Below are 25,131 nucleotides of genomic sequence, written 5' to 3'. Positions count from 1 at the left end.
CTCGTGGAGAATCAAAACAGCGAGGGGGAGGTAATTTGAAATATCACCTAAACAAGCTGAGGTACATTAAAGAAGAAAGCAGGCGCACATCCCTCACGCTGGTAACCACAGCCTTGGGAATGTTTGGGATGCACTCCCAGAGAACCTTTAACTGGAAATACTCAACACACAGGTTGGGTGAAGATTAAATACCTCCTAAAACTATCATAGAAGCAGAAAGCGAAGGCAAGCCATAGACCGAGAACTGCCAGGGATTGGAGTAATCGGAAGAACCCCCCACTAGAACCTCATCCGGGAGTGAAAGTGAAAAGGAGAGGTAGTGGAGCAGCCTGGAGCAGCAGCACAAAGGACTGGGTGAAGTGAGAGAAGTAGAACCGAAACAGCTGCAGAAAAAGGACAGGCGAGGAGGCAAGAACAGTTGGATAGTATGGCGAAGAATGCAGGCAAATGGAAAGGCCTTCTCTCAGGGGATATTAAAGCTATGATGCAGAGCCAAGGTACTGTAAAGAAAGAAGTGCAGACCGCAGCACACATACACTCGCCGGTAGGCTCCGACAGGATAGCAGAAATCGAAAACCCTCCCCCAAGACGCTCTGACCTGCAGGACATTCTGGCAGAAATAAAGAAAGAAACTAAGGACACTGCCAGCAACCTCACAAAATCCATTACAGAATTGAATAAGCAAGTGTCAGCAATTGAACACAAAGTGGAAGAAACAGAGATGACGTTATGCGAACAAGAATGTAAGCAAGGAGAGCTAGCTAAATGAATGGATGAAATGGAACATCAAATGGATTGGGTAGAGACCAGACAGGAGGATAGTGAAAATAGATCACGAAGAAATAACATCAGACTTAGATGCACAGGTTTTGGGCGACACAGAGGGCTAATCAATAATGTCGGACAGAACGCATAGGATATACATTACCTATCAATAAAAGAACAATCTGAATCTGGATGTGATTACGAGAGTGCCCTTCTTCCGAGTGAAAGAGCAAATAATGAGAGCAGTGAGGGGAACAGACTCGATTCGATTCCAGGCCTCACGTATCGCATTCTATCAGGACATGGCGCAAGCTACACTGCAGAGACGAAAGAGGCTCTGTGTGGTAATAAGTTGGCTACAAGAGAAAGGTATCTGATATAGATGGTCCTTTCCCTGCGGACTACGATTCGAATACCAGGACAGGGCATGGCATATAGCAGAGGAGGAGGAGGAGGAGGAGGAGGAGGAGATGATGGACCTGATGTGTAAGGATGACGCATCGCGCCTGAATGACTCTACTCCAGAGAAAGACCCAGATCAAAGTACAGGACGTGCAAACAAGAAACAAGGGTGGTGACAGGGGTGCCCTTACACAAAAGGGAGGGGAAGGGGTCGAAGGCACAAGGATGACAGCTGAAAGAGCGTCAAAAGCGGGCTTGTGAATACACATGCATAAGATGGAACACTCATTTTTCGGCGGGAGGAGCAGAAATATATTGAATTTTTCCAGAGGAGAGGGAGAAAGAAATGTGGGGTATACTATGGGAAGAATGGAGGGGGGAAGGGGTGTGGGGAGGGGTCGGATAGGAATCCTGTTGGTTTATACTCATAACCATGTATTCCAAAGTTTGGAAGTGCATGGGAAGAAAGAGTTGGGGATGTTGGGGTGGGGGGGTGGATTAAGTTAAATTATCTAGGGGGAGTAAGGGGAAACGCCATGGCTCAAAACACTACGAAATGAAGGGAACGGTAATGGGCAAACACAAGATAGAGACAGACACATAATTAGATATGGTTGACATGAATATTGTAATACTAAACACCCAGGGACCTAAACTCACCAATGAAACACTGCTCCATACTTAAGTGGCTAAGTGACCTACAAGCATCAGTGTTATTCCTACAAGAGACCCACTTATTACCTATAGACGAGAAAAGGATGCAACACCAGGCGTGCCCAATCAGTTTTTTTTGCAACAAGTGGGACCAAAACCAGGAGGTGGCAATCCTGCTGGGAGCTTCACTGACATTTAAGAAACGATTTTGTCATAAAGACCCAGAGGGGAGATATTTGGTCCCGAAGGGCATGTTGGGAACACAGACATTTACCCTGATAGCATTGTATGGCCCAAATGACAAGAAGGACCTCTTCCTGAACGCAGCGCTGCAGAAAATAGGCAGTTGGTGTGAGGGCTAGGTAATAATCGGAGGGGATTTCAATTGCGTTATGAAACCTAATTTGGACACGACTTTACCCCCTACTAACAACGACCACAGAAACAGATAAGCCCTAGGGACATTTTTTCGGGATCTGAACCTAATATAAACCTGGAGATTCTTTCATGATACTGAAAGGGAGTACACTCATTATTCAGCAGCGCACAAAGGCTACTCGAGGATAGATATGGTTTTAGTTTCAGATACATTGATCTCCCAAGTAATATCCATAAACATCGTAATAAAATATCTCACGGACAGTGCCCCAGTGATTGCACAAATTGAAGTACAGGCAGATGGTAAAGTGGGCATGAAACAATGGAGACTTCACAAACTACTCCTAAAGGATATCGCTCTTAGAGCTGACATGGAAAAAGGATAACTGCTTACTTCACTGAGAATGATACTGGTGAAGTAGATTGGCGGATGGTATTGGATGCTGGGAAAGCAGTGATGAGGGGGAGTTTATCTCACAAGCTGCCTCTTATGTTAAAGGAAGAGAGGTAGTTTGAATCGAACTGGAAAAAGAGATACAAATGGCAGAAATGCAGCTCAAGATCAAACAATTGCAGAAGTCATTGTTTGTCCTAGTCGAGTCTATCAATTAAAGGGCCTATATTAATAAACCTATTGCCAATCTTTACTTCTAAATACAAATAGTGCGGGAAACAAAGTTATGCAAAAGAAAAGTTGTCAAGAAATTATATGTCAGGCTATTCAAGCCTTTGGCTTCCCTTCCCCCATGGGACAAGGTGGCATACTCGAGCTTAGCACACTCTCTGGCTTCTCTAGCACAAAGATGCAGATCAAAACCTCAAAATCAGGACCTTCTGTGCCAAAGTCTCTTTGCCATTCAACCATTCAAAGTCTCATTTCAGAGGGCCTGATGAAACACGACGAACATTAAAGTTCCTTTCTTCTTAGGATTTCACATATACAACTTCTCAGGTTATATACTGTTCACCCCTGGTCCCCCCCCCCCCCCCCTGTCGGGCTCAGACCCACTTTAAAACAAAACCTTCAGTTTGTCTCACTCTGCCAGGCTCAGACCAAATGTATCTACTTTTCCATACTTTCTCTACTTCTTCAAATCGAAGACTTTCAACTGTGTGCAGGATTTTGCTCAACCCGTTGCAGGACCACTTCGATTCACAATTACGCTTTCTCTTCTTGATATTACTTTTTTCTCACTTTCATTTTTGCCACTCCTTAGCTGGATACCTTACAGAGACCTTTGATTGAGCACCCACGTGGTGCTGGACGACTCTGTCAAAAGTGTGTATCTTGCTTTTAAAGTTCAATCGCTCATCAGCAGTTCAACTTTATTTGCGTCTCTTATCACATGCATTTTAACAATGTTTGTTGCAGCACTCGCCATACAATATAGCTGCTTGCAACCTTGGCTTCAACACAGGCCGGTCTTGTATCGGTCTCCCCATCTCACCGGCTGCCTTGATTTCACTGATGCTGCTTTGTTCTTGCAACCAAGGACGGTACTCCAGCGTATATTGCTTCTCCCAACCTTGATTACTGATGCGGCAGTGCCCCGGGTATCTGACACACAATGCAAGATTCTTCAGTCTGGTTTCCTTGTCTTACGCTTTCTATTCTCAAGGTTTCAGGAAAGTAACGGTTTCTTGTCGAAAAGGTCAAGGGAACTTCCCTCCTTTCGATACCTTTCTGTTTTTCCTTCTTTCTTCTCTCAATCAGCAGCCATTTTGAAACTTCTGTTTCCTTGTGTGCTTTGGCTCGCCCAGAGTATGCTCTCATGCTCCACCTTTTATCTGTGTGGAGATGCTTAATGGAAGTCAGGTGTGTCTGACCTCGCCTGACCTCTGTATGGGACACGTTATATATATATATATATATATATATATATATATATATATATATATATATATATTGCTCAGGTGTTAGTCTGTTTTCTCCCATAGTGGGCTGTTCGTGTGAAAGTGTTTGTGTTGTAAAAGGGCGGGGGGGTAGAGTTCCTAAATATCTTATTTGGTAGGGTGGGGGTAAAGGAGTTATAGGGAAGGGGATACCACCTCTCACCATCCGGTACCCCACTCCCTGAAGACCCCTCACCCAGGTGATCCTCCCACACTGGTCCACCCCCAGGAATTGGATCCAAAAGCGATGGCCGTGTCCTGGCCACCTGGATGACAGATCCCCTGGGATAGTGGGTGAGGCACCTTCTGGTTTCTCACACATGCCATCAGGAATTTATTAATTGTAGGGTCTTCTTCATGTTGAAGGGAAGATACTGCATCTCTCCTAATGGGGTCACCACATCACCCCCGACAGCCATCTCCTCCCATGAGATTCTCCCTCTTCATAGCACCACCATGGTCAGGATCAGGTAGTATGAAAAGAAAATGGGGGGATATCAGCCATGTAGCTAAAAGAAGAGGCATATATAATGTTTCTCAGTGATTTGGCGTTCTGACATTGTCTCCACCATAAGAGGAGCAGAAGCAACTGGTTACTGGCTGTCAGTGTCTTGGGAGGGTTTGTACCTCAGCTTGTTATCTTTGAGAGGTTATACAGCAATTGGTGTTGAGTTAGAGAGGAAAGGAAAAAGGGGGGACAAAGGAGGTTCTATCTGGCCCTGCCTCTCTGATCCACTATCCCTGGGCAGCGCTTGTGGCTGCTTATTTAAAAGCGGATAGAATAAGGAGGTTTAGAAAAATACTCCAATTTGTAATTTCACAATAGTCTATATGTTGTTTTACATTAAGACTGCAGACACTAGCTACTTGATCACTTATTGGTCTCTTGTTACTTTAGTGGTGTACAAGGTGTTGACAGGTGTGGCCCAAATTGGGGTTAATGAGTGTTAAGTAACCAAGGGCTAAAGGCAGACGAACTAAAAGCAAGGCAGATCACCACCAGTATTTTGGCAATGGCTACTTTATTGGCCAATATTGGGATCGAATGTGCCGTGTTTAAAAGAAAATTCCTCTCAGTGGAGTGATTAAAAGAAATTGTTGTGAAGACTCAGCAACTAAGGGTGGATCAGTTGATGCAGGGATCTCCCTGGCGCTGAAAAACAAGAAATTCAGCGGAAACTGTCCACTGTCGCTCCATGTTTTGTAAGCCGGTTTCAGCGGGCTGATTTATTTGGGCCACCTTCTTCAGGGCTGTCTTCTTAGTAGGTTGCGATTGTCATCTGCATACATTGAGTGCCCATATTACTTAAGCTCTAGAAATGTATCCAAAATCTAATTACATGGAAATATCTCACCTCGGTACTGGATAGGTGGAGGCATTCAGACGGACCCTGTTGGAAATCACTGGGAATACAGTGGTTAGTGGTATTCCAGGAATATAAATGACAGGCATATCCGGGGGAGTAAATGCCCTCTTCTTTGTGTTTGCGCTCGATTCTAAACCGCGCCCTGCAGGGCAGTTCCACCATATCTTTTGCCTTGGAGGATCTGCTGGGTGCTGTCAGATTAATTGAGTGCAAGAGGAATGGTTCCACCAATGCTCTATCCACCTCTACATGCCTTCTGTCAGCCTGGCCCACAAACCAGTAAAGGACGAACACTGCTTTAGCCGTATCATGATAGGTTTCAAAATCTGCCGGCGCTAATCCACCCTCACTCAGAGGCATAACCAATTTGTCTCACGATATTCTGGCCTGTTTCCCCGACCAGATAAATCCCAGTATCATGGATCTCAAGTGCCGGAAGTATTCATCCGGGAAGTGACAGTGGGACATTGAGAAACCGTTATAGAAACCGCGTTAGCAGCACCATTTGGACATGGGAGATTCTTCCGTAGAGATTAAGGGGTCAATTTTTCCACTGGTCCATTACTCTCTGATAATTGTGCTCATATTGGATAGTCTGGACTCGGGCGATATTTATCCCCAGGTACTGGGTATATACCTCATGCCATTGAAACCCCCATCTATCTACATAACGCTCAGCACTGTCCGTTAGCAGAAAGTGGACCGATTTGGTGGTGTTGATACAGAGCCCTGAGAAGTCCCTGAACGTCAACAAGTTGCGCATAGATCAGGATTTTGCTTAGGGCAGTGAGAGAGTACCATGTCGTCCGCATATAGGGAGATGACCACTCTGTGTTTGCAAAGTTGAACCCCCTGTGCAAATGGCACTCCCTGATTAGTTCTGTAAATGGTACTATCGCCAATGTGAATATCAGTGGCGACACGGGGCATCACTGCCGGGTGTCTCTTCCAAGCGCTATGGTCGGAGTGTATTGGTTATTCGCCCTGATCTTGGCCACAGGCAATGTATACAATAACAAGATTAGCGAAATAAACTGTTCCCCAACCCCATCCTTTGTAATATTGTGAACAGAAAGGGCCATTCAATTGAATCAAAGACTTTCGTAGCGTCTAACTGTGCGGCCACACCTGGGATGTTTTGTGGTACCGCTGATAACAGCCTGAACATCCTGCGCAAACCATACAAAGTGGATCATCCCGGAATAAACCCAGATTGGTATGCCTTCACTGCCCTCTGCATCAGTGTTGTCAGTCTGGATGCCAGTAGTTTGGCCAGGATTTTGTTATCCAGATTAAAGCGGGAGATAGGCCGATAGAGGAGCAATCATCCGCTTTTATGTCTGGTTTAAGCAACATCTCAACCACCGCCTCCCTCAGGGAGTCTGGCAGGCGACCATCCTTCAGACTCTGCTGGTACATTAGCAATAGATGTGGGGCCAGTTTTGCAGTATAGTATTTATAGAACTCAGCTGTGTATTAGTCTGGCCCTGGGACTTTCCCTGTTGGGAGAGACCTAATAGCCGCCACGATCTCCTCCAATGACCCAGGGCGACCCACCCACTCCCTTTCCCCGTCTGTTTACCAATATAAAGCCACCTGGTCCAGATAATCATTCACCTCTTGTTGGGAGTCCTGTATTTGAGACGAATATAGCGGACCATAGAATTTGTAAAACTCCTGAACTATCTCTGTATCAGCAAATCTCTCCACCCCTTGTGCATCTTTAATGGATAGAACCCACTTACTGGTGCCCTCAGGTTTTGCAGCTCTTGCCAATAGTCTCCCTTGCCGTTGTTCCTCTCCATATTGATGTACCGCTGCCTTCCCCTGGAGAAACCTCAATTCTCTATGCGCCGGTTTATTAAACGCCTGCAGCTGTTCCTTGATCTCTGCTTGTTCTAATATTGTTGGTATCTCTGACTGTATACTACATATGTGATTTTCTGTGTCTTGAGTTCACTACAGATTTCATCAATCACCCCAGCCTCTTTGGAGATACATTCTCCTCTAATTACGCATTTGAAACTTAACCACAGGGTTGCATGTGACTCCACAGATCCTAAATTTAATTCGGAAAAAGCATCTATAGCCTTCGTCAACCCCTCTCCGAACACCCGATCTGTCAACCCATCCAAGGGGTCCTCCCCCGACCCGCTAGTTCAGTGGTCAGCTGTACCAGGTGTGATTCGAAAGGGTGCGCGCGAGAATCGAAACCTCGGGTACCCTCCCCATCATAGAGTGAGAGACCAGGAAGTAATCCAAGCAGGATGCCGAATTATGGACAGAGGAGTGAAATGTGTATTCTAATGTTTTGTGGTGTCGGGCTCTCCAGACATTTTGGACCTCCGAGGTCCAGCACATGTCCTGTAATGTGCGTGCCACTTTTGGTGGCGAGCGGTGAACCGCCCTGGAATGGTCCCGGTCGGGCTTCATGACTGCGTTGAAGTCCCCAGCCCAGATTATCTCCCTACCCCAGGTTGCTCAATTGACGACCAATCCATTCTAGGATCTCCACCGAATCTTGATTGGGACCATAATAGTCAATCAATGTGTATAACGACCCTGTATGATTCCTTGTACTATCAGGCCTCTCCCCTCATGGTCCTTGGCCATATTGCTTAAGCGGAATCCGACAGAGCTGTGTATGGGGATATTCACTTCTCTTGAATACGAGGAGTAGGATGTGTAGCAGCGGTGGCACCCCCAGCTTTGCCGAAATTTCAATTCCCCTCTCAGTACTAGATGCGTCTCCTGTAGGAAGGCCACTTCCACATGGTGTCTCTGTATGTACAACAACACCCTACAACATTTAGATGGGCAATTCAGGCCCCGAACATTCCATGTAATGCTCCTAACTAACCCCACCATTTGGACCCATGTCATCTTTGCGGTTGCGTATTGCTTCCTTAGTTTTGGTTTTGGCATTATGACGCTTCCAAACTCTGCTAGTGGAAAGGGTTCTTGACTTTCCTGTGTGTCTTCAACATTAAATCCCTCAACACCCCCGTCCATCCCCGCTAGCCACCGCAACCTGCCAGCCTCTCCAGTCCCCTGTGCCTCCCCTCCACCTCCCACCAGCAACCCCAACCAGCCAGGTCCCCCCACCCCTTCTGCTGCATGAGGGGATACTAGGGTCCAGTCACTCTTGCAGCCCCAATCTGACGTGTGCAACTCAGACTGCCCCCACCCAAGCAAGCATTTTATCTTATAGCTTCGATGTCAAGCAATTCTTGCGCTATTGGGGGACTGCGCCAATATCATGAGTCCTTCAGCGGCGTGGTGCGTTGGGCAGTAGTTCCAAAAAAGTATTTGCCTCTTCCGGAGTATGAAAAAACAAAACACTCGCCCATCATGTTCCACCCTCAGCTTGGCAGGGAATAGCATTGAATATTTAATGTTCCTGTCTCGGAGCCTTTTTTGCACATCAATAAAGGTCTTCATGGACGACTGCACCTTGTCCGATGAGTCTGGGAAGCAGTGAATCGACACCCCTTCATATGACTGGGTGCCTTTCTCTCTTGCCTTCCAAAGTGCCTTGTCCCTGTCCTGTAATTTAGTAGCCTAGCGATTATTGGTTTTGCTGGTGTCCCGTGTATCGGCTTTCTCCCTTTCGGGATACAGTGGGCTTTTCCGGTATCCTTCAGCAGATCCTCCACCATTGTCTCCTTATTCCATTCATCCGCTGATTCAGGCTCTCCTATGATCCTCAGGTTATTTCTATGAAACCAAGATTCAAGTTCTTCTTGCTTATCTTTTAGCACATTAATGATGCTCTTAACCAGGGTGAGGTCTCTCGTGGCGGTATGAGATGCATCCTCGACAGTAGACACCCGTCCCCCTACTTCATACAGACGTTCTCTGTGTTTGTTCATACGCTCTTGCATCTGGTCTACCTTGTAAGTCAGGGTGTCTGTTTTGCTGCCTTGGGACTGGATGCTTATCTGTACTTGGCCGAGCATTGCTTTGATGTCGCTGAGTTTTCCTCTTGGATCCAGCCCAGTGGAGTGCTTAGTGCTGTTCAGGGAGTCGTCTTCCATGGCCAGATGCTTAACCGTCCCAGGGGCCTCGAAGTGCAGCTTAGACTGATGTTTGCTTGATTTTTGAGATTTTCACATGGTGTGATGTATTTGCTGTTGCCTCTACTTTGCTGTGTTCCTGATGTCTGATGTGCCACCCCGGGGTATATGCAGCCACGCTCAGTCCTCACCACCAGGAGTTGAGGAGGGTGCGGCCCCTCAGAGCATGTGCCCTTGTGTGGAAAACTGTGTTAATGTCTAGAGGGAGAATTGGAGTTCACAAATGCATGACAGGTGTGCGCTGATCCTGGTATCTGGCAGTGGCTTTCTTGAGGGGCAGGGGCCCGATGTAGCTCAGTATCCCCAATGGTGGTCTAGTGGTTTCATGGACCTTTATGTGGGTAAAATCCGAAAGTTTACCTACTCCTGTCTGGGTACTGGCTCGCTCTCTCTCTCTATCCCCTCGAATCAGCTGTTTAGTCGCGCAGGCATGTGCAGCTCACTGTTCTGTTCCCGTCCACCAGCCAAGGGTTGTCCCCCGGTGCGCCACCCGAGGTATATATGACCGCGCTCAATTCTTACCACCCGGAGTTGGGGAGGATGCAGCCCCTCAGAGCATATGCCTGTGTGTAGAAAACGTCCTTAATGTCTAAAGGGAGGATTGGAGCGTGCAAGTGTGTGGTAGGCGTGCTTTGTACTGGGTACCTGGCAATGACTTTCCTGAGGGGGAGGGGCCCGGATGTAGTTCAGGACCTCCAGTGGTGGTCCAGTGGTTTAATGGACCTCTATGTGGGTCAAATCAGGTTATTCACCTGCTCTTCTCTGGGTAGTGGCTCACTCTCTCCCCCCCCCCGGCTCAGCTGTTAAGTCACACAGATGTGTGCTGCTTACTGTTCTGTGGCCATCCGGCAGCCAAGGATTGTCCTGCGGAGGGAGTCTCCCCCGGTCTGTTTTAGTCGAGGGAGAAGAGGTGGGTTGGGGGGGGGGGGGAATCGGGTGCGGGACCCAGCAGGCTGTCCGGGTCCGCTTTCGACTCTCAAGAGTCCCACCTCTTATCTGGGTCTGCCTTCTTCCTCTCGCCCGTCTCAGGGCACCACTCCAGCAGGTGCACCCCCGTCGCCTACGGCCTCTAAGTGCGCCGTTCCAGATGTCTTCGGGATACAGGAAATGTGCCCGTCACTCTGGGGCAGCGACCTCCCCTCGCCCGAGATCGACCGCTCAGATGCCTGGTGGTGTTCTCCTCACACCGCTCTGCAGTGGGCTCGACCCGGTCCCCTGTGTTGATTCGAGTCAGCTGGATCTCCTCTGTTGCTGCAGTACCAGGTATGTGATTCTTCGCCACATCAGGGGGGGATGTGTCCCCCATTCTACGTCCAGCTGATGCCACAGGCTATGTCCCTCAGCTCCTCCCCTTACGCAGCGGTGCTCCTGTACCGCCTAGACAGGCCAGGTCGGAGTCAGAAAGCACTGCAGCTTGCCCACTCCGTTTTTGGGTGTCGTGGCACGATCTTCTCCCAAATTTTTCATGGGTGTCTGCCTCTCGCTTATGCAGCACACCAGATGTTAGGTTGGGTTGCGGCAAGTCAGATGCTGCCCGAATATTGTCCGGATCTCTGGGGCCTCTCGAGAGTTCACAGACCTGTGGCCATCTTGGCTGGGCTCTCTGGCGCCCCCCAATTGTGGCCTATTCTTAATGTTGGAAACACTACATTGACACCACCACGCTTCGCAATGAAACATAGAAAAAATATTAGAGACTCCCTGGTGAGCTCCTACTACTCTGGATCAGGACCACAGGTTCAACCAACACCATGGCGTATGATGTGCCTGGTTGGGCATGCACCTTGCGGTACATACTCAATGTGCCCACTCACCAACAGGTCCACCACACTAGACCTTGGTCTCCATACACCATGGAGGCAAATTGCGTTTACAAACTGCAACGCAAGTAACGTGATCTACACCATCACTTGCCCTTGTAACCTTAGATACATTGGGATGGTGGCTAGACCCATTAAGAAACGCATACACGGACATCAATCTTGTATACGGACCAGGAGACTTAATTCTCCATTGGTTGATTGCTTTTCCCAAAAAAGACATAAGGAGAATGACTTAATATGGTCCATTATCGAGAAAGTATATATTCTACCTAGAGGAGGAAACATACATGCCTTGTTGCTGAAAAGAGAACAAAGGTGGATTCTTAGACTGAGAACTGAGCGTCAAGGCCTTAATGAAAGAAACAATTGGCAAAGCCTTACGACCCTGGGCTGACACACTGCATGCCCAACCCCAGTACCAACCATAAATTGCGATTTGACTGCTCATTTTAGCTCACTGCTGAGTCTTGATATCTGAGACATCATATACATTTCATGCAATCAGCAAGCTAATTGTAACATGTATCGCCTCACTGTAATCCAATCTATGTGCTATACTCTAATATAGCCTACTAATACCTGCCTTGTGGCTATAGATATGTGTACTAGCACTATGTGCAGTCATGGGTGGTTAAAACTCGCGAAGACTTACTCGCCTTTGCATAAAAACATGTAATGTTCAAATTAAGGGACACCTCTTTGATCTTCGACCCCCCCACATATGCGTATCACACTCCAACCCTGTGGTTGGAGACCCCTGCAAGGGTACGGCGTGCCATACATGTACCCTGAGTACTGGTACCCATTCACAAACCAACATCAGCAGTGTAGCCACTTAGATTCCACCGGTTAGGAGCCCTAATCCATAAAGGGCACAGATGGGAGGAGGGACCACTATAGAGGTGAAGAAAATCTAGAGTCGTTAATTGCCCATGAGACTAGTCACTTATTCCTACACAATACGGACAGGACTGACAATGCGTAACTGCTAACTTTGCTGCAGTCTACTACTCAGCATTTGCAGACGTGGCCACTTCAAGAGGGCGGACCGCATGGATTGTTCTCCCTGAGCAATGACAAATGAGAATCCTTAATATGCACATGGGTTTGTGTCATCGTTTTACACGCCGATTCGATCGTGTAGATGGTTGCGTCCCAGACGTTTGTTCTTCTGCTCACAGGTAAGCTCTGTCCCCCTGCCAGATAGCACTGACCATGTGCCCACCTTTGATTCATATTCAACAGACATGGAGATTACTGATAGACCTGCTGTGATAACCCCAAAGTTTACACGGTTTTAGTATAGGATATGAGCAATGGCCCCAACGCCATGTGTGCCTGTTCTATAAGAAACTTTGTGTTTGATGCACATTTAAAGTAAGGGACATTGGATTGTGACAGCTATGTCAATGTGGGGCATACCGGCAAGGCACCAATGCCTCTTATTCGATTTTGTCCTAGTGTCCGCCCCACCCCAGCATGAATCACTTACCTTAAATTGTGAATTAGATGCCTTAATACTCCAAGTCATACAAAACCTCTGAAAAGGTGGACCCCACAATCTGAGACACACTTTTCTTTAACCCTTTACAAGTGATTCAGGTGCAAATATACTTCCTGTAGTTCACCAACACGTCAACCTACACTTGAGTCACAGATCTGCCATGTGAGTACTTAACTTCATGTGTGTGTGTATGCTCCACAACATTGCAACAACTTTGTAGTGGTATTAGGCGTTAGTTGCATTAATAGTGATACTGTTCCCTGTGATTTCAACAGGGTCATCTAAATGTCTCCATCTATCCAGTACTGAGGTAAGATCCTTCCATGTAATTAAATTTTGGAAATATTTCTAGAGCTTAAGTAATATGGGTGTTCAATGTATGCAGATGACAATCGCAACCTACTAAGAAGACAGTCCTGAAGAAGGTGGCACAAATAAATCGGCCCACTGAAACCGGTTGAGAAAACACGGGCAGACAGTGGACAGTTTCCCCGCTGCATTCCTCGGTTTTCAGCAGCAGGGAGATCCCTGAATCAATGGATCCACCCTTAGTTGCTGAGTCTTCATAACAATTCTTTTAATCACTCCACTGAAGGATTTTCCTTTTAACTACGGCACACTAGATCCCAATATTGGCCAATAAAGTAGCCATTGCCTAAATACTGGTGGTGATCTGCCTTGCTTTTAGTTCTTCTGCCTTTAGCCCTTGGTTACATAACACCCGCTAGCCCTGATTCGGGCCACACCTGTCAACACCCTGAACACCACTAAAGGAACAAGAGACCAATAAGAGATCAAGTAGCAAGTGTCTGTAGTCTTAATGTAAAATAACATATACTCTATTGTGAAATTACAAATTGAAGTATTTTTCTAAACCTCCTTATTCTATCCACTTCTAGATAAACGATCCCAGGGATAGTGGATCAGAGAGACAGGGCCAGATGGAGCCTTCTCTGTCCCCCCTTTTTCCTCTTTCTCAACATCAATTGCTGTATAACCTCTCAAACATAACATGCTGAGGTACAAACACGCCCAAGACACTGACATGGTAACCAATTGCTTCTGCTCCTCTTACGGCGGAGACAATTTCAGAACACCAAATCACTATATCTATGCCTCTTTTTAGCTATACCAGTGATATGCCCTCTTCTCTTGTTAATAAACCTTGCTTGGGCATAGCCCAGTTTCAATCACTGACAAGCAATCCAAACCCTCCATATTGTGTTTAACAGGATCGGGTAGTGACTGCCATCCCTTCGCCACAAGGAAGGAGATCTTAGGCTGGGGATAAGTGATGATTCCACGTGATACATCTCAAATAGCAGAGATGATACAAGACTCATAGTGCTCCCTCTTGGCCCTGATAAGTGAGCTCTTATATTGTTTAGAAATTGATTAATAACTTTCCTTGTCATAATCTAATAAAGTTTTAAGCCAATTTTTCTGTAGTTTGTTTTTCTCCGATCTCAGTTTGCTTAACTCTGGGGTCAACCAGGTTTGTTTGTTAGCGATAATACAAATCTTGCGATCTCTTAATGGGGTAATCTTATCAATTACTGAATATATTGTCTTAGAGTACTACTCTGCAATGTCTTGAGCTGAGTGGTAGGTGATCTGAAAGAGAAACTACGCAAAAGGGAAAGTGCATCTTTGGTAACTGTGCATATTACATTTAGTAATCAAAACATAGCTAGGATGTAATCTGGGCTTTAAACCTGGGGATGGCACGACAAATGTAATGAAGTAATGATATGACTGATAAGTAATTTCACTATGAGCTTTATTAAAGAAAAGGAAAATGGCCCAACATTCGGTATACTATTGGGCGTCCCTTCCTAAAATAAACTAGCTACGGTGCTCGTCGGTGAACATCTTAGCAGAATCTGACCACTGTCCACACTAAGCGTAACTGACCCTACCACCATAATAAAAATTAAACATAGGAGAAGCACTCCCTTCTCCTGTAGTCTATTTGCTTCTTGCAAACTCCTATTTCAATAGTTTGTTTTCAGATAGTCTCTGGTGACTGCTTTGATCGGTTCATACAATTCTTTTAAATCTTTGCCTGGCTTCGACTTTCCTTGATGGTTTACCTTTAGGGTTCTATTACTCTCCTTTTGATTCTCTCTACAGAGATTTGTTCTACTCTCTTCCCGTGGTAAAGTTATCCAACATTTCGATACCTGTCCTTCTATTTTACTTTCTTGTCCTATACGGATACAAGACTTGAGTATTCCAGTATTGATTCTCATTCACTTCTTGAGATGTCACTATTTGGATTTCTTTATCTTGACCGAGGCGAGTAAGATTGGTGCCATTATGATTCTCATTCACTCCTGGGCTTACGCATCACAGTGTCTTTACTTGGACTGAGATGCGTATGATTGGCCCCATAACTATTCTCCATTCCCCTCCCTGGTATCCTGTTCTCCCTGTTACCTGGGGCTCCTATGGATAATGTCGCTGGGGTTTCTAGCTGCTCAGGTCGGTTCTCAGTACTGTCAGCGTGTTCTTTCTTGCTCCTGTAATGCTTCTTCATTTATGATGTTGTCGAGGATGGTCGTTTGGTACTTCCCGTACCATTAGGTTCTTTGCATCTGTCTGCAAAGTGGTATCAGGGTTTGGGGGACTCCTGGTACACCACAAGCCTTTCGTCATCACGCCACCACCTTCTGTGCCTCTCTCGCTCTTGGAACTCCAGGACGCTCTGCGTCCAACTATTTTTCTCGCTCTCCTCCAGGTAAGACGCTGCATGTTTGTTTTGGCTTTGTGTTCCTTTCTGGTCGCAGGACACTGCGCGTCCAACCCTCTCTGCGGCTGGCAGCAGGGCTGTTTGTAACTCGCAGACTATTCTCCTCACCAGTCTCATCCTTCGTCATATGTGGTGTATGCTTGAGACTTGGCCGGAGTATGTCCAGGTCTTCCTCTTTACCTTTCGCATGGCGTCTCTCTTCCTCCTAATACCATCTTCCTTGTCCCAGTTGAATGGGATATTTCGTTTAAAGAGATATTTACAGTCTCTGGGTGACAGTAGCACCTACTGGCTTTTTCTTCATACATGTTTCCATAGTAAATGTACCAGCGGTATTATTGAGATTGTTGTTTCATCTGAACGGGAGTCCTTGTCCCCAAAGGGTAGTCTCTCCCGGCGAGGTCCCACTTGCTTCTACTCCTTGAGAGGGTATTGTGGAGCGGGCTCACCTCCATAGCCTCATAGGAGGGGGAATCCCCCTTGGGGAGAAGGGACAAATTCCTGCCATTCATCACTCTAATCACAAGATTTGCTGCCTCTACTGCCCCTGTGTTCTACTCTGCAGCTGATGGTCTGGCATGTATAAAATGTAGGTCCAAGACACTTATAACTTGCAAGCTTAATTGTTCAGCATCATATGTAACGAACTAAGCTATGAGTAACCACTGTAACCAGCGCCACGATGCTCTCGGGCTGATGTGCGCTTAACAAATTTGAATAAATAAATAAATACTCGGTGTAGACCGTGAATGCAACTGCAAAAGAGGGCATTAAATCCCAGCCCTTAGTGGACATAATGGAAGTTTGTAGGATGGGAAGAGGCCAAAGAAAGTGGAACTGATACTTAGTCAGCCCCTATCTCTATAGGACGCAGTCGCAAATGAGCCCCCTAAACTTCCCAAAGGCTCCCATGAATTTAGTGCTCGGGCAAAAGCATCTAAATCTTCCACCAGTGGAGCATCAGTCGGCATTGGCGCAATATAGGTACCTAAGCATGGTCCCAAAGCCTTTGTTTGACATTTAATCATGATGGCGGGTATGTTTTGATTCTATCTGAACAGGGCCGTATTGATACATGCTCAGTAAATCCTGCCACTAAACGGAACGGACAAAGAGGCTCCCTAAACATGGTGCCAAGGGAGAACACACTACAGAATTAAGTGCCGACCACTGCAGTGATGATGGCAAGCAACCATCAAAATGCAGAAAGTCTAGACATAGAAGGGTGTCAAAAAATAAGTTGGAGAAAACGGGAGCATAGGAATAAAACAGCCCAGCGCCCATTCAAAACATACCATCTCCAGGGGGTGTCATAATAAAGGAATGCTCCATGAGCTCACATACAAACACGTTTTAACACCTGTGTCTTCAGTGCTGACCTACTCTACCTTTATACTGGCTGTATGCTACTCATTCTCTTGCATCTATGCACAACAATACCTTTCCATTGCTTTCCACTCAAGATTTGGAAGTGGTTGAATCTTCTAGAGGAAGAGGAGGATTTTCCATTTACCCCATGTAGCCAGCGGAGTCTCCTGTAAGTGTTAAGCTTTTCAGGACACTATGCCCAAAGTCCCAGGGAAACCATGGAAGAATCGGGAGGCTGCTATGAGAGGTTGGGGTAATTACAAGATGGCGGCTCCCCTATTTGTCTTGGCAAGTACAGTTGCAGGCCTGTAATGAATAATCCGAACACCACTTGGTACTCATGGTTTTGGGGTTCCCAGTGCCCATCAAGCAAGCTAGAGCTTCCTTTGCCATCAGGGCTCAGGCGTCTCTGGTGTCCCAATCCCATCATGATCTTGGATATAAAAGTGGATGGGACTGACCCAAGGTGAGGGAGATTAAAAGGAGGTTAATAGAAGGTGCATCATGTTACTGTAGATGGAGAGAGCGAGTGAAGAAAAGGACAGAGTTTGAGCCGGAGGGCAAATGTCAAAGAGGAGGAGTGGGAAGGAAACAATAGGAGTATTAGTGGGTTGTTAGATTTGAAGGCTGGAAAGAATAAGAAGGCAGTGGATGTCACATGTAAACATTGAAGGCTGGAGCTGGAAGAGAGACCCAGAAGGCACAGAACCCCAGAGGAGTGAGGCGCAGCTTGGAACTGAGGGGGTAAACAATTAAAAGGAAGGTGGAAGAAAGGGAACATCAGCAAAAGGTGAAGATGAGACATCAGACAGAGCTACGAAAGGTAGTCCAGCCTCTGGTGAACATAGAAGGACCCTTTGTTGCAATGTTGGTGCTCCTGACTCAGATACTGGCTAACTCTAAACCTAGAGTGAAGAGAAGATAAATGAATTAATCTTTTTTAACATGCTTTATACCACAGACCAGTCATTAAACGCAGGACCCTGATTCTAACATGCTTTGCTCTGCGTTGTCTTGCTTCCAAGACAAATGGATTGTCCCTGAGCTATTCCTGCAGCCTACAGAACATATCCTTGCTGGGAAAGGTAATGAAAATCCAGGGGAGAATGCCTAGAATCCAAACCGCCCGTGGCTAGTGGATGTAACAATAGTGACTGCAGACTGAAAATCCACCCAGGACAGACAGAGTAAATGCTACCTGGATGCTAAGACCACCACATATGAATCTGGGACCTTGGGAATCGCCAGGAATTGAGTGACTGAGTGAAGTACACAATGTGATAAAACCTAGAACATGAACTGTTGTCAAATTTCCAGTGCTATGCTGATGACACCCAACTCATTTTCAGGCTTCCTTCAGCCACCTCCTCTCCTTCCCTCATCTCTGATTGCCTAATCACCATTCAAAATTGATGTGCCACAAACGATCTTTGACTAAATGCCAACAAGACTGAGATCCTCCTCATTGGTACACCTTCACCATCCTTTCCCCTCACTCTCTGGCCAGCCTCCCTTGGCCCTCCTCCTACCCCTACCTGCGAGGCTAAGAACCTCTGGGTCATCTTTGGCTCCACACTTTCCTTCTTCGCACACTTGTGTATAGGCGCGTTACTGCCATATCATCTCATCTCTGATGTCTCTAAAAAGGCAAATTTCAAATGGATTGTGTCCTCCCACGTATTCCTTATCTTTGATTAATCCACTTCCAGCTTGCTGCAAGTAGATTTATCAAAGATAAGGAATACAGTCCCCCACCCACTTCTCTTCTTCTGAACTTATCAGATACACCCTATCTGACTAACCTAGCACTTTACCACTTGCTGGCTGCACTACCACTGCTTATTGCCTTGACTACTATTTATTCCTTCCTCTGTTCCGCGCTTTTCCACTTTTCCTCCCTTCCATGCACTTTACCCCATTTTCCCTTTCCCATGCACTTGCGCGCTCTTAATGTCACTCGGCCAAGTAAGATTGTTGTTTTTGTTCTCCTCCCTTTGCCCGGTCACGCTCTGAAACACTTGTGTATGAGCGTGATATAAATAAAATATCATTTAATTTCTGTGAAATCCCTCCTTCATAGAATTTACTCCGACCCAACTATTGTATATAATTAACAAAGTAGAACTCATTTAACAATTTGGAGTCTTCTGTTGATCTCCCATCTCTGGATGCAATTGAGACTGTGACATTTAATGCTTTGCCAAAAATTCTTACCTGACGTATTTTTCCTTTACAGCATTAAGTGCAAAAGGCCACACTACAATGTTTGATACAATTAAAGATTGGCGGCTGGAATTGGAACGTGTCAAAGGATATATGAAATACAAAGTAGTGAGTGCCAATGAAGGATATGAAATTTGTGAAACGTAAGATGACATATTTATCTTTGCCATAAAGTGTGTAATTTTGCGTAGTGCACTGTCACATATGTATTTGTTATTGAGCTGTGTGCTATGCTGTTTTATTGGGAAGGTCTAGAGAGTGAACAGTTTCTTCAATAAATACTATTTTGCTGTACTACTTCTCCTAGTACATGCCTTTTGAGGACATCTGCTCACATTGCACTTTAAGGAAATATTTACATGTTTAGCCATGGACTTTGTCCTGAATGTAAATGCAATGGATCCTCATCTCATGCTCAATGTTGGCAGCTTCTCCAGCTGCGTAGGGAGAGCTGCCTTATTTCTTTCCCTTTTGAGCACACTATCATGCATTGTATGCACTTAGTTTTTCCTTTTTGTTTCTTAATTTTAACATTCTATGGTTGTCACCAGCAGCTTTTCATCCATCAGACCATGCTCTGCCTAGAAGCAGACAATTGAAGAATAGTCAATATCCTGACAGGTCAGAGAGTGACACCTTTACAATTTTAAATCTTAACCCATATTAAGAGTTGGAAGGTATTCTACCCATGATAGATGCATGCTGTAATTTCTGTTACTGCTTGCCCAAATCCAAGGTTTTTTAGTTTACCACTGCTATGGTGGTAAAAACATAGTAAAGATGCAGCGTTTCTGAAAAATAGCCTATCCTGTTGTGTAGATCTTTTTGGAAAATGCATTTCATCCCTGATTTCCGTTCATACCACGTTAGGCAAATACCTTTTATTATGCTGGGTAGGGTGTTAAAATATGTTTACCTGCACCTTTACCACCCTATTCTCGGGGTAAAAGCAGGGAATGGCAGATTGGTCGTTCTTGCTACCCCATTTCCCTGATATATTGGGTACCTATTGATGCCTGATTTAATCCTGCTATTGCCTAAAAGTCTGTCTGAGGCTGTTAGCTCAGGGGCAACGCAGAGCAACAAAGGTTTGAATCCTGGTCCTGTGCTTAGAGACTGTTGTTGTTAAAAAAGATCAATTCATTCATTCATCTGCTCTTCAATCTGAGTTTAGAGTTAGTCAGTATCTGAGCCAGGACCCCCAACATTTTAAACAAGGGTCCTTCTCTGCTCACCAGAGGCTGGACTACCTTCTGTAGCTCTGTCTGATGTCTCCTCTTCACATTTTGCTGATGTTCCCTTTCTTCCACCTTCCTTTTAACTTTTTACCGCCTCAGTTCCATGCTTGGCCTCACTCCTCTGCTACACTCTGCCTTCTGTGTCTCTTCCAGCTCCACCCTTCTGTTGTTAAATGTTAGTCCACTACCTTCTTGGCTTTTCTCTCCTTCAAATCTAACAACCCACTTATACTGCTACTGTTTCTTTCCAACTCCTCCTCTTTGATATTTGCCCTCTGGCTCAAACTCTGTCCTCTTCTTCTTCACTCTATCTCTCCATCTAGAGTCATATGGTAAGGATTGAGGTAAAGGTATGCAGAATTAACTTGCAATCATTCAGTATTTACTGCATAGGATATTCCAGGAATGCTGCATTACTGAACTACCTCATGACCCCTAATTAGACATATGTTGGAAATAGGCAGATTTTCAAACGCTGCCTGTTTTTTACGTTACTACCTAGCTCATAATAACGTTACTCTCAGGGCCCAGTCAAAGGCACACACGAGCAGATAAACCGGTCCATCAGCAGTTACTGATGGATAGTTACTTTAGTGGTGTGTTTTCTTTGAATGCCTGCCGACCATCTACCTGAATTTTGAATACCCTTCAATAAGCAGGTTTATTACTAATGCAGTTGATATGTTTTTCCTCCTAATCGTCCCCTTGGTCCCTGTAGTGATCACTGAGAGATTATGTACTTGGGCAATTGATTTTCTCTAAAATCTGAAACTGCAGATAGCTTATGCCCTGCCCAGGATACCTCCTCTCACACATGTAGAGTGAGTGGCACATGAATGGAGATTGAGTTCAGCCATAACCAAGAGCATGCGAAAATGTGCGCATCCTGTTGACCACCTGACCAACCCTCTATTGTGGGCCACTGCTCACAGCTCGGCTGTTTTCAGAGCTAGGTCTTCCAGCTGAAAATGATACATTGTTGTTGCACCGAGAACTTCTCTGCACAGCAAGGCTCCAGCCCTTCCTGCATGCAAATGAGCACCAACTGTGGGAATCGTGTCTCTATGCTACAAGTCGAAACCCCTGCACTGTTCAAGTGCTTGTTGACCAAATAAGAAAATCTAATTGGACCACTGCTGCATAGAGGGATGTCACTGTTGTGTAAAATAGTTGTGATACTGAGGCTTGCAGTATTGCTGCTTCTGGGTGGGGGGAGGAGGCGGCTGGTGGGAGCGGCATCAATCTTTTTGTCGCTTCTGGTTTTTTATGATATGATAGGTTATTTATAACGCGCTTAATACCCAGAGGTTTCTAAGCACGGACCCGAGGATCGAACCTGTGTTGCTCTGTCGTCCTGCTTCCAAGGCGAGCACGTTGCCAATGAGCTATCCTCCCGAGTCATACACACTCTACTGTGCCATCTTGCTCCCAGCAGCAACGTTTTGGAGCAGTAGTAGTGAAGGACCAGATCCTATTTGCTGGTGATAGCCTGGCCCCTTCATGTGAGAGCCATTGCATGCCCTCCTCATCATTGACTACTGTGGTGCCGTAACAAACTCTATACAATCTCCAGTATTCGTTCTTTGTATTTAAATTTGTTTAAGATTTTAATCAATAATATAGCATTTATCCTGCGCCCTGACTCACCGCCAATTGGCGAGTGAAGCGTACATACAAAGAATAAAGAAAACAACCCTAAAACACAACAGATGGTTATCAAATGCTACAGAATACAGAATCCAAGGTAATATCGCTGACAAACAATAGCAACAATAGGAGAGATATACAAACAACTGATGACGCATTAGGTGCAGTCCAGGAGGCCCAGGGCCCTCAGTCTTGCAGGACAGGTGAAGTCCTTATTGTGCGTTTTTACAAAGACCAGCAATCCCTGTCACTTTACAAAAAACACAAGCCTCCTGCAGTGTGAGGTCAATTTTCTCGATCAGTAACAGAGACAACATACAGGACCCCCAATCTTCGACCGAAGGTGGTGCCGACCGATTCCAACTGCCCTAAATTGTAGCTGTGTCTGCAAGAACCATTGTATGGAGGATAGAAAGGTTATGACTATGTACTCTCACCCCACTACCTCTAGAATTGCTCAGGAGACAAACCCATACGTCTATCACAAGGGACTCGCCTGTAATGAGTAATTGTGCTGAGAAACTCCAACCAATAGTGGACCAACCAGCCGCCGCACCACCAGATATGCAAGTACGTTCCCACACTTCCACAGTTCAGCCAGCATGACCCATTATTTCAGCCTATCCGGGTTCAGGTAGTCCCTCACCAAAAACATGAACCACCTTTCCGAATATTGCACACTGAGCTGCTGCCTTCAGCTGCCTCCATCCCTCCCTCCGGCTCGCATCCGTAATAACTCCCACAGGCCAGCATGCCATGCCAGAGTATATGCCAGCAATCTGGCACCAGCTGCATGACCCCAAGACCTTTTATAGATTAAATATCACACAAAGAAAAGTTGTTTTCTCAAACTCTGTGAGCTCCCTGGTGGCGTCGGCTTTGTTGTGCGTTTGCAATGCTCAGGGCCTCAGCTTCCAGTATTGGAAGTGCTCCCCTTCACTAACCCAAAACGGGGCCTTACATGATTCAAAGGATAACATTTGACACCCAGTGAACAGATGTGCTAAGAATTCACATGCCATGTCTTCCATTTGGAAAAAGAGATCCCATCATAGGCCGGCTGAAAATCTGGATTCAGATGTATGGGAGCCAGAGGGGACACGAACAAGGACAATTCTGATGCAATACCGTTCTGAGGGCCGGGGGGAATTGCCAACGGTTAGGCTTGAAACAAGTACAGAAGCTGCAGTAAAATATTCATTTTAATCGAGGCTAACCTGCCAAACCAGGAGGCCGCCAGAGTACCCCAAGACTGCAAGTCACCACTAACAGCAGAGAACAGCTTTGGATAATTGGCTTGGTACAAACCCTCACAACGTTGTATAAGAAGGACGGCTAGGTATTTGTGACCCTATGGCCCACTGAAACTTGACCACCCTCTGCAAGCTCTCTATAGTGCCCTGGCTACAGCTAATATTAAACGCTTCGCTCTTGTCTAAATTCACTTTGAAGCCCAAGGCTTCTTGAGTCATCCAGGGCCTGCAGAAGAAGGGGAACAGCTGCTTCTGGATCTGAGAGCGTTCAAATGAAGTCATCGGCAAAAAAGGCTATTTTCTGGATAGTCCCCCCCCCCCCCCCAAACCCAGCCAAAGGGCATGCCCCCAATACACTCAGTTGCCCTAATTCTAGCTGCCAGAGCCTCAACCACAAGAGTAACAGCAAGAAGGGACAACCCTGCCTTGTTCCCCTAGTGAGGGGGAAGCCCCTGGAAAGAACAGTTAGCAGCCTCCCTACCTGAGGGGGCGGAGTACATTGAGAAGACTCCCCCTTGTGAAACTTTCCCCCAGGCTGAATCTAGATAACAACTCCCTCAGAGAAGGCCATTCAACCCAGTCAAATGCTTTCTCTTCGTCCAAACCCAGGAGCATCGCTGGTATCTGGGTCTTATGCATAATATCAATAAGGGCCACAATCTTCCTGACATCATCTGCACCCTGCCTTCCACATACAAACCATGTTTATTCTTCCGCGACCAAATAAAGAAGGATTCCCTGTAGCCTATTGGCAAGTATTTTAGCACACATTTTGATACCTTCCGTTCAGCACTGCAGTCGGTCGGTAGGAGGATCAGGCCTCTGGGCTTGCCCCCTCCTTTGGGCTCAGTGAAATGTTGGCCTCCCCCATGGTGTAAGATGCTCTACCTCATGAAAAACTAGCATTGATACCAGTAGGCTACCTACAAATCGCTTATAACAGGCAGCCATGAAGCCGTGAAGCCCCACAGCTTTGCCAACCCTTAGCGACGAAATGGTCTTCAGAATCTCCTGCCTTTGTGATTTCCTTATTCTGCAAGAGTCGGTGCTCAGTCGAGAGACCCGGAAGGGGGCAATCCCCAAGGAAACCCACCACCTTCTCGACCTTGGGGTGCTCCATGGATTAGAGAGCACTGTAATTCCTATCGAACTCCTCCCGATTGCCTTATCCAAATATAGCAGTGGCCCCCAGAGCTCTGTATCCCCATGATATTCCCTACGTTAATCCTTTGCTTAAGTTTCCAGGCTAATATCTCCCCAGCTTTCTTCCCTTCCTCAAAGTAGCTCTGTTTAGAGGGGCCATGCAAATTCCGCCTTAGCCAACTCTATTATGTTCAGTTGTGTACTGGTATATTGGGGGTCCTGGAAAGCCCTCCAAACCCTGTTTCTCTATAGACCTTGTGCCTCAGCTACAATCTCCTGAGTAAGGATTGAAGCTGCTCCCTCCTTACTTTGTAGAGCGCTGCTGCTTTTTAAATGAGAAATACCCCTCCCCTGCATTCATGCCTTAAAGGCATCCCCTCCGACCACTTCATTAGCCTGTCAGGATGGATTATCCACCCCAGAATCATTGATAGCCGACACGATCTCTGCACAGATTTTGAAATCCCTCAAAAGGACTGGGTTAAGTTTCCATTGCCTATGTCTAGGTGTCAGAGATACCAATGTAAGAAGGGCCGTTACGGGGGCATCGTCCAGGAAATTAATGATGCCTATTTCCGTCCCTGCCACTAGCGGAAGAAGAACCTTACTGATCCATAAATAATCAATTCTAGAATACACCCTATG

General features: G+C 46.1%; 1 protein-coding gene across 1 annotated transcript in view; it reads left to right on the top strand.

Annotated features, from left to right (window-relative positions):
- Window positions 1-25,131, top strand: part of MTMR12 (myotubularin related protein 12) — a 1,529,619-nt gene that overhangs the window by 915,972 nt on the left and 588,516 nt on the right. The window contains exon 7 of the mRNA XM_069627080.1: window positions 19,219-19,348. Within this exon, the coding sequence (XP_069483181.1) occupies window positions 19,219-19,348 (130 nt within the window). The remainder of the gene's footprint in view (window positions 1-19,218; window positions 19,349-25,131) is intronic.

The sequence above is a fragment of the Ambystoma mexicanum genome, chromosome 6p, assembly GCF_040938575.1.
Source record: "Ambystoma mexicanum isolate Mex_15411 chromosome 6p, UKY_AmexF1_1, whole genome shotgun sequence".
In the NCBI taxonomy this organism is placed as follows: domain Eukaryota; kingdom Metazoa; phylum Chordata; class Amphibia; order Caudata; family Ambystomatidae; genus Ambystoma; species Ambystoma mexicanum.
The sequence above is the reverse complement of the archived record's forward strand: the minus strand, read 5'-3'. Positions and strand labels throughout refer to the sequence as shown.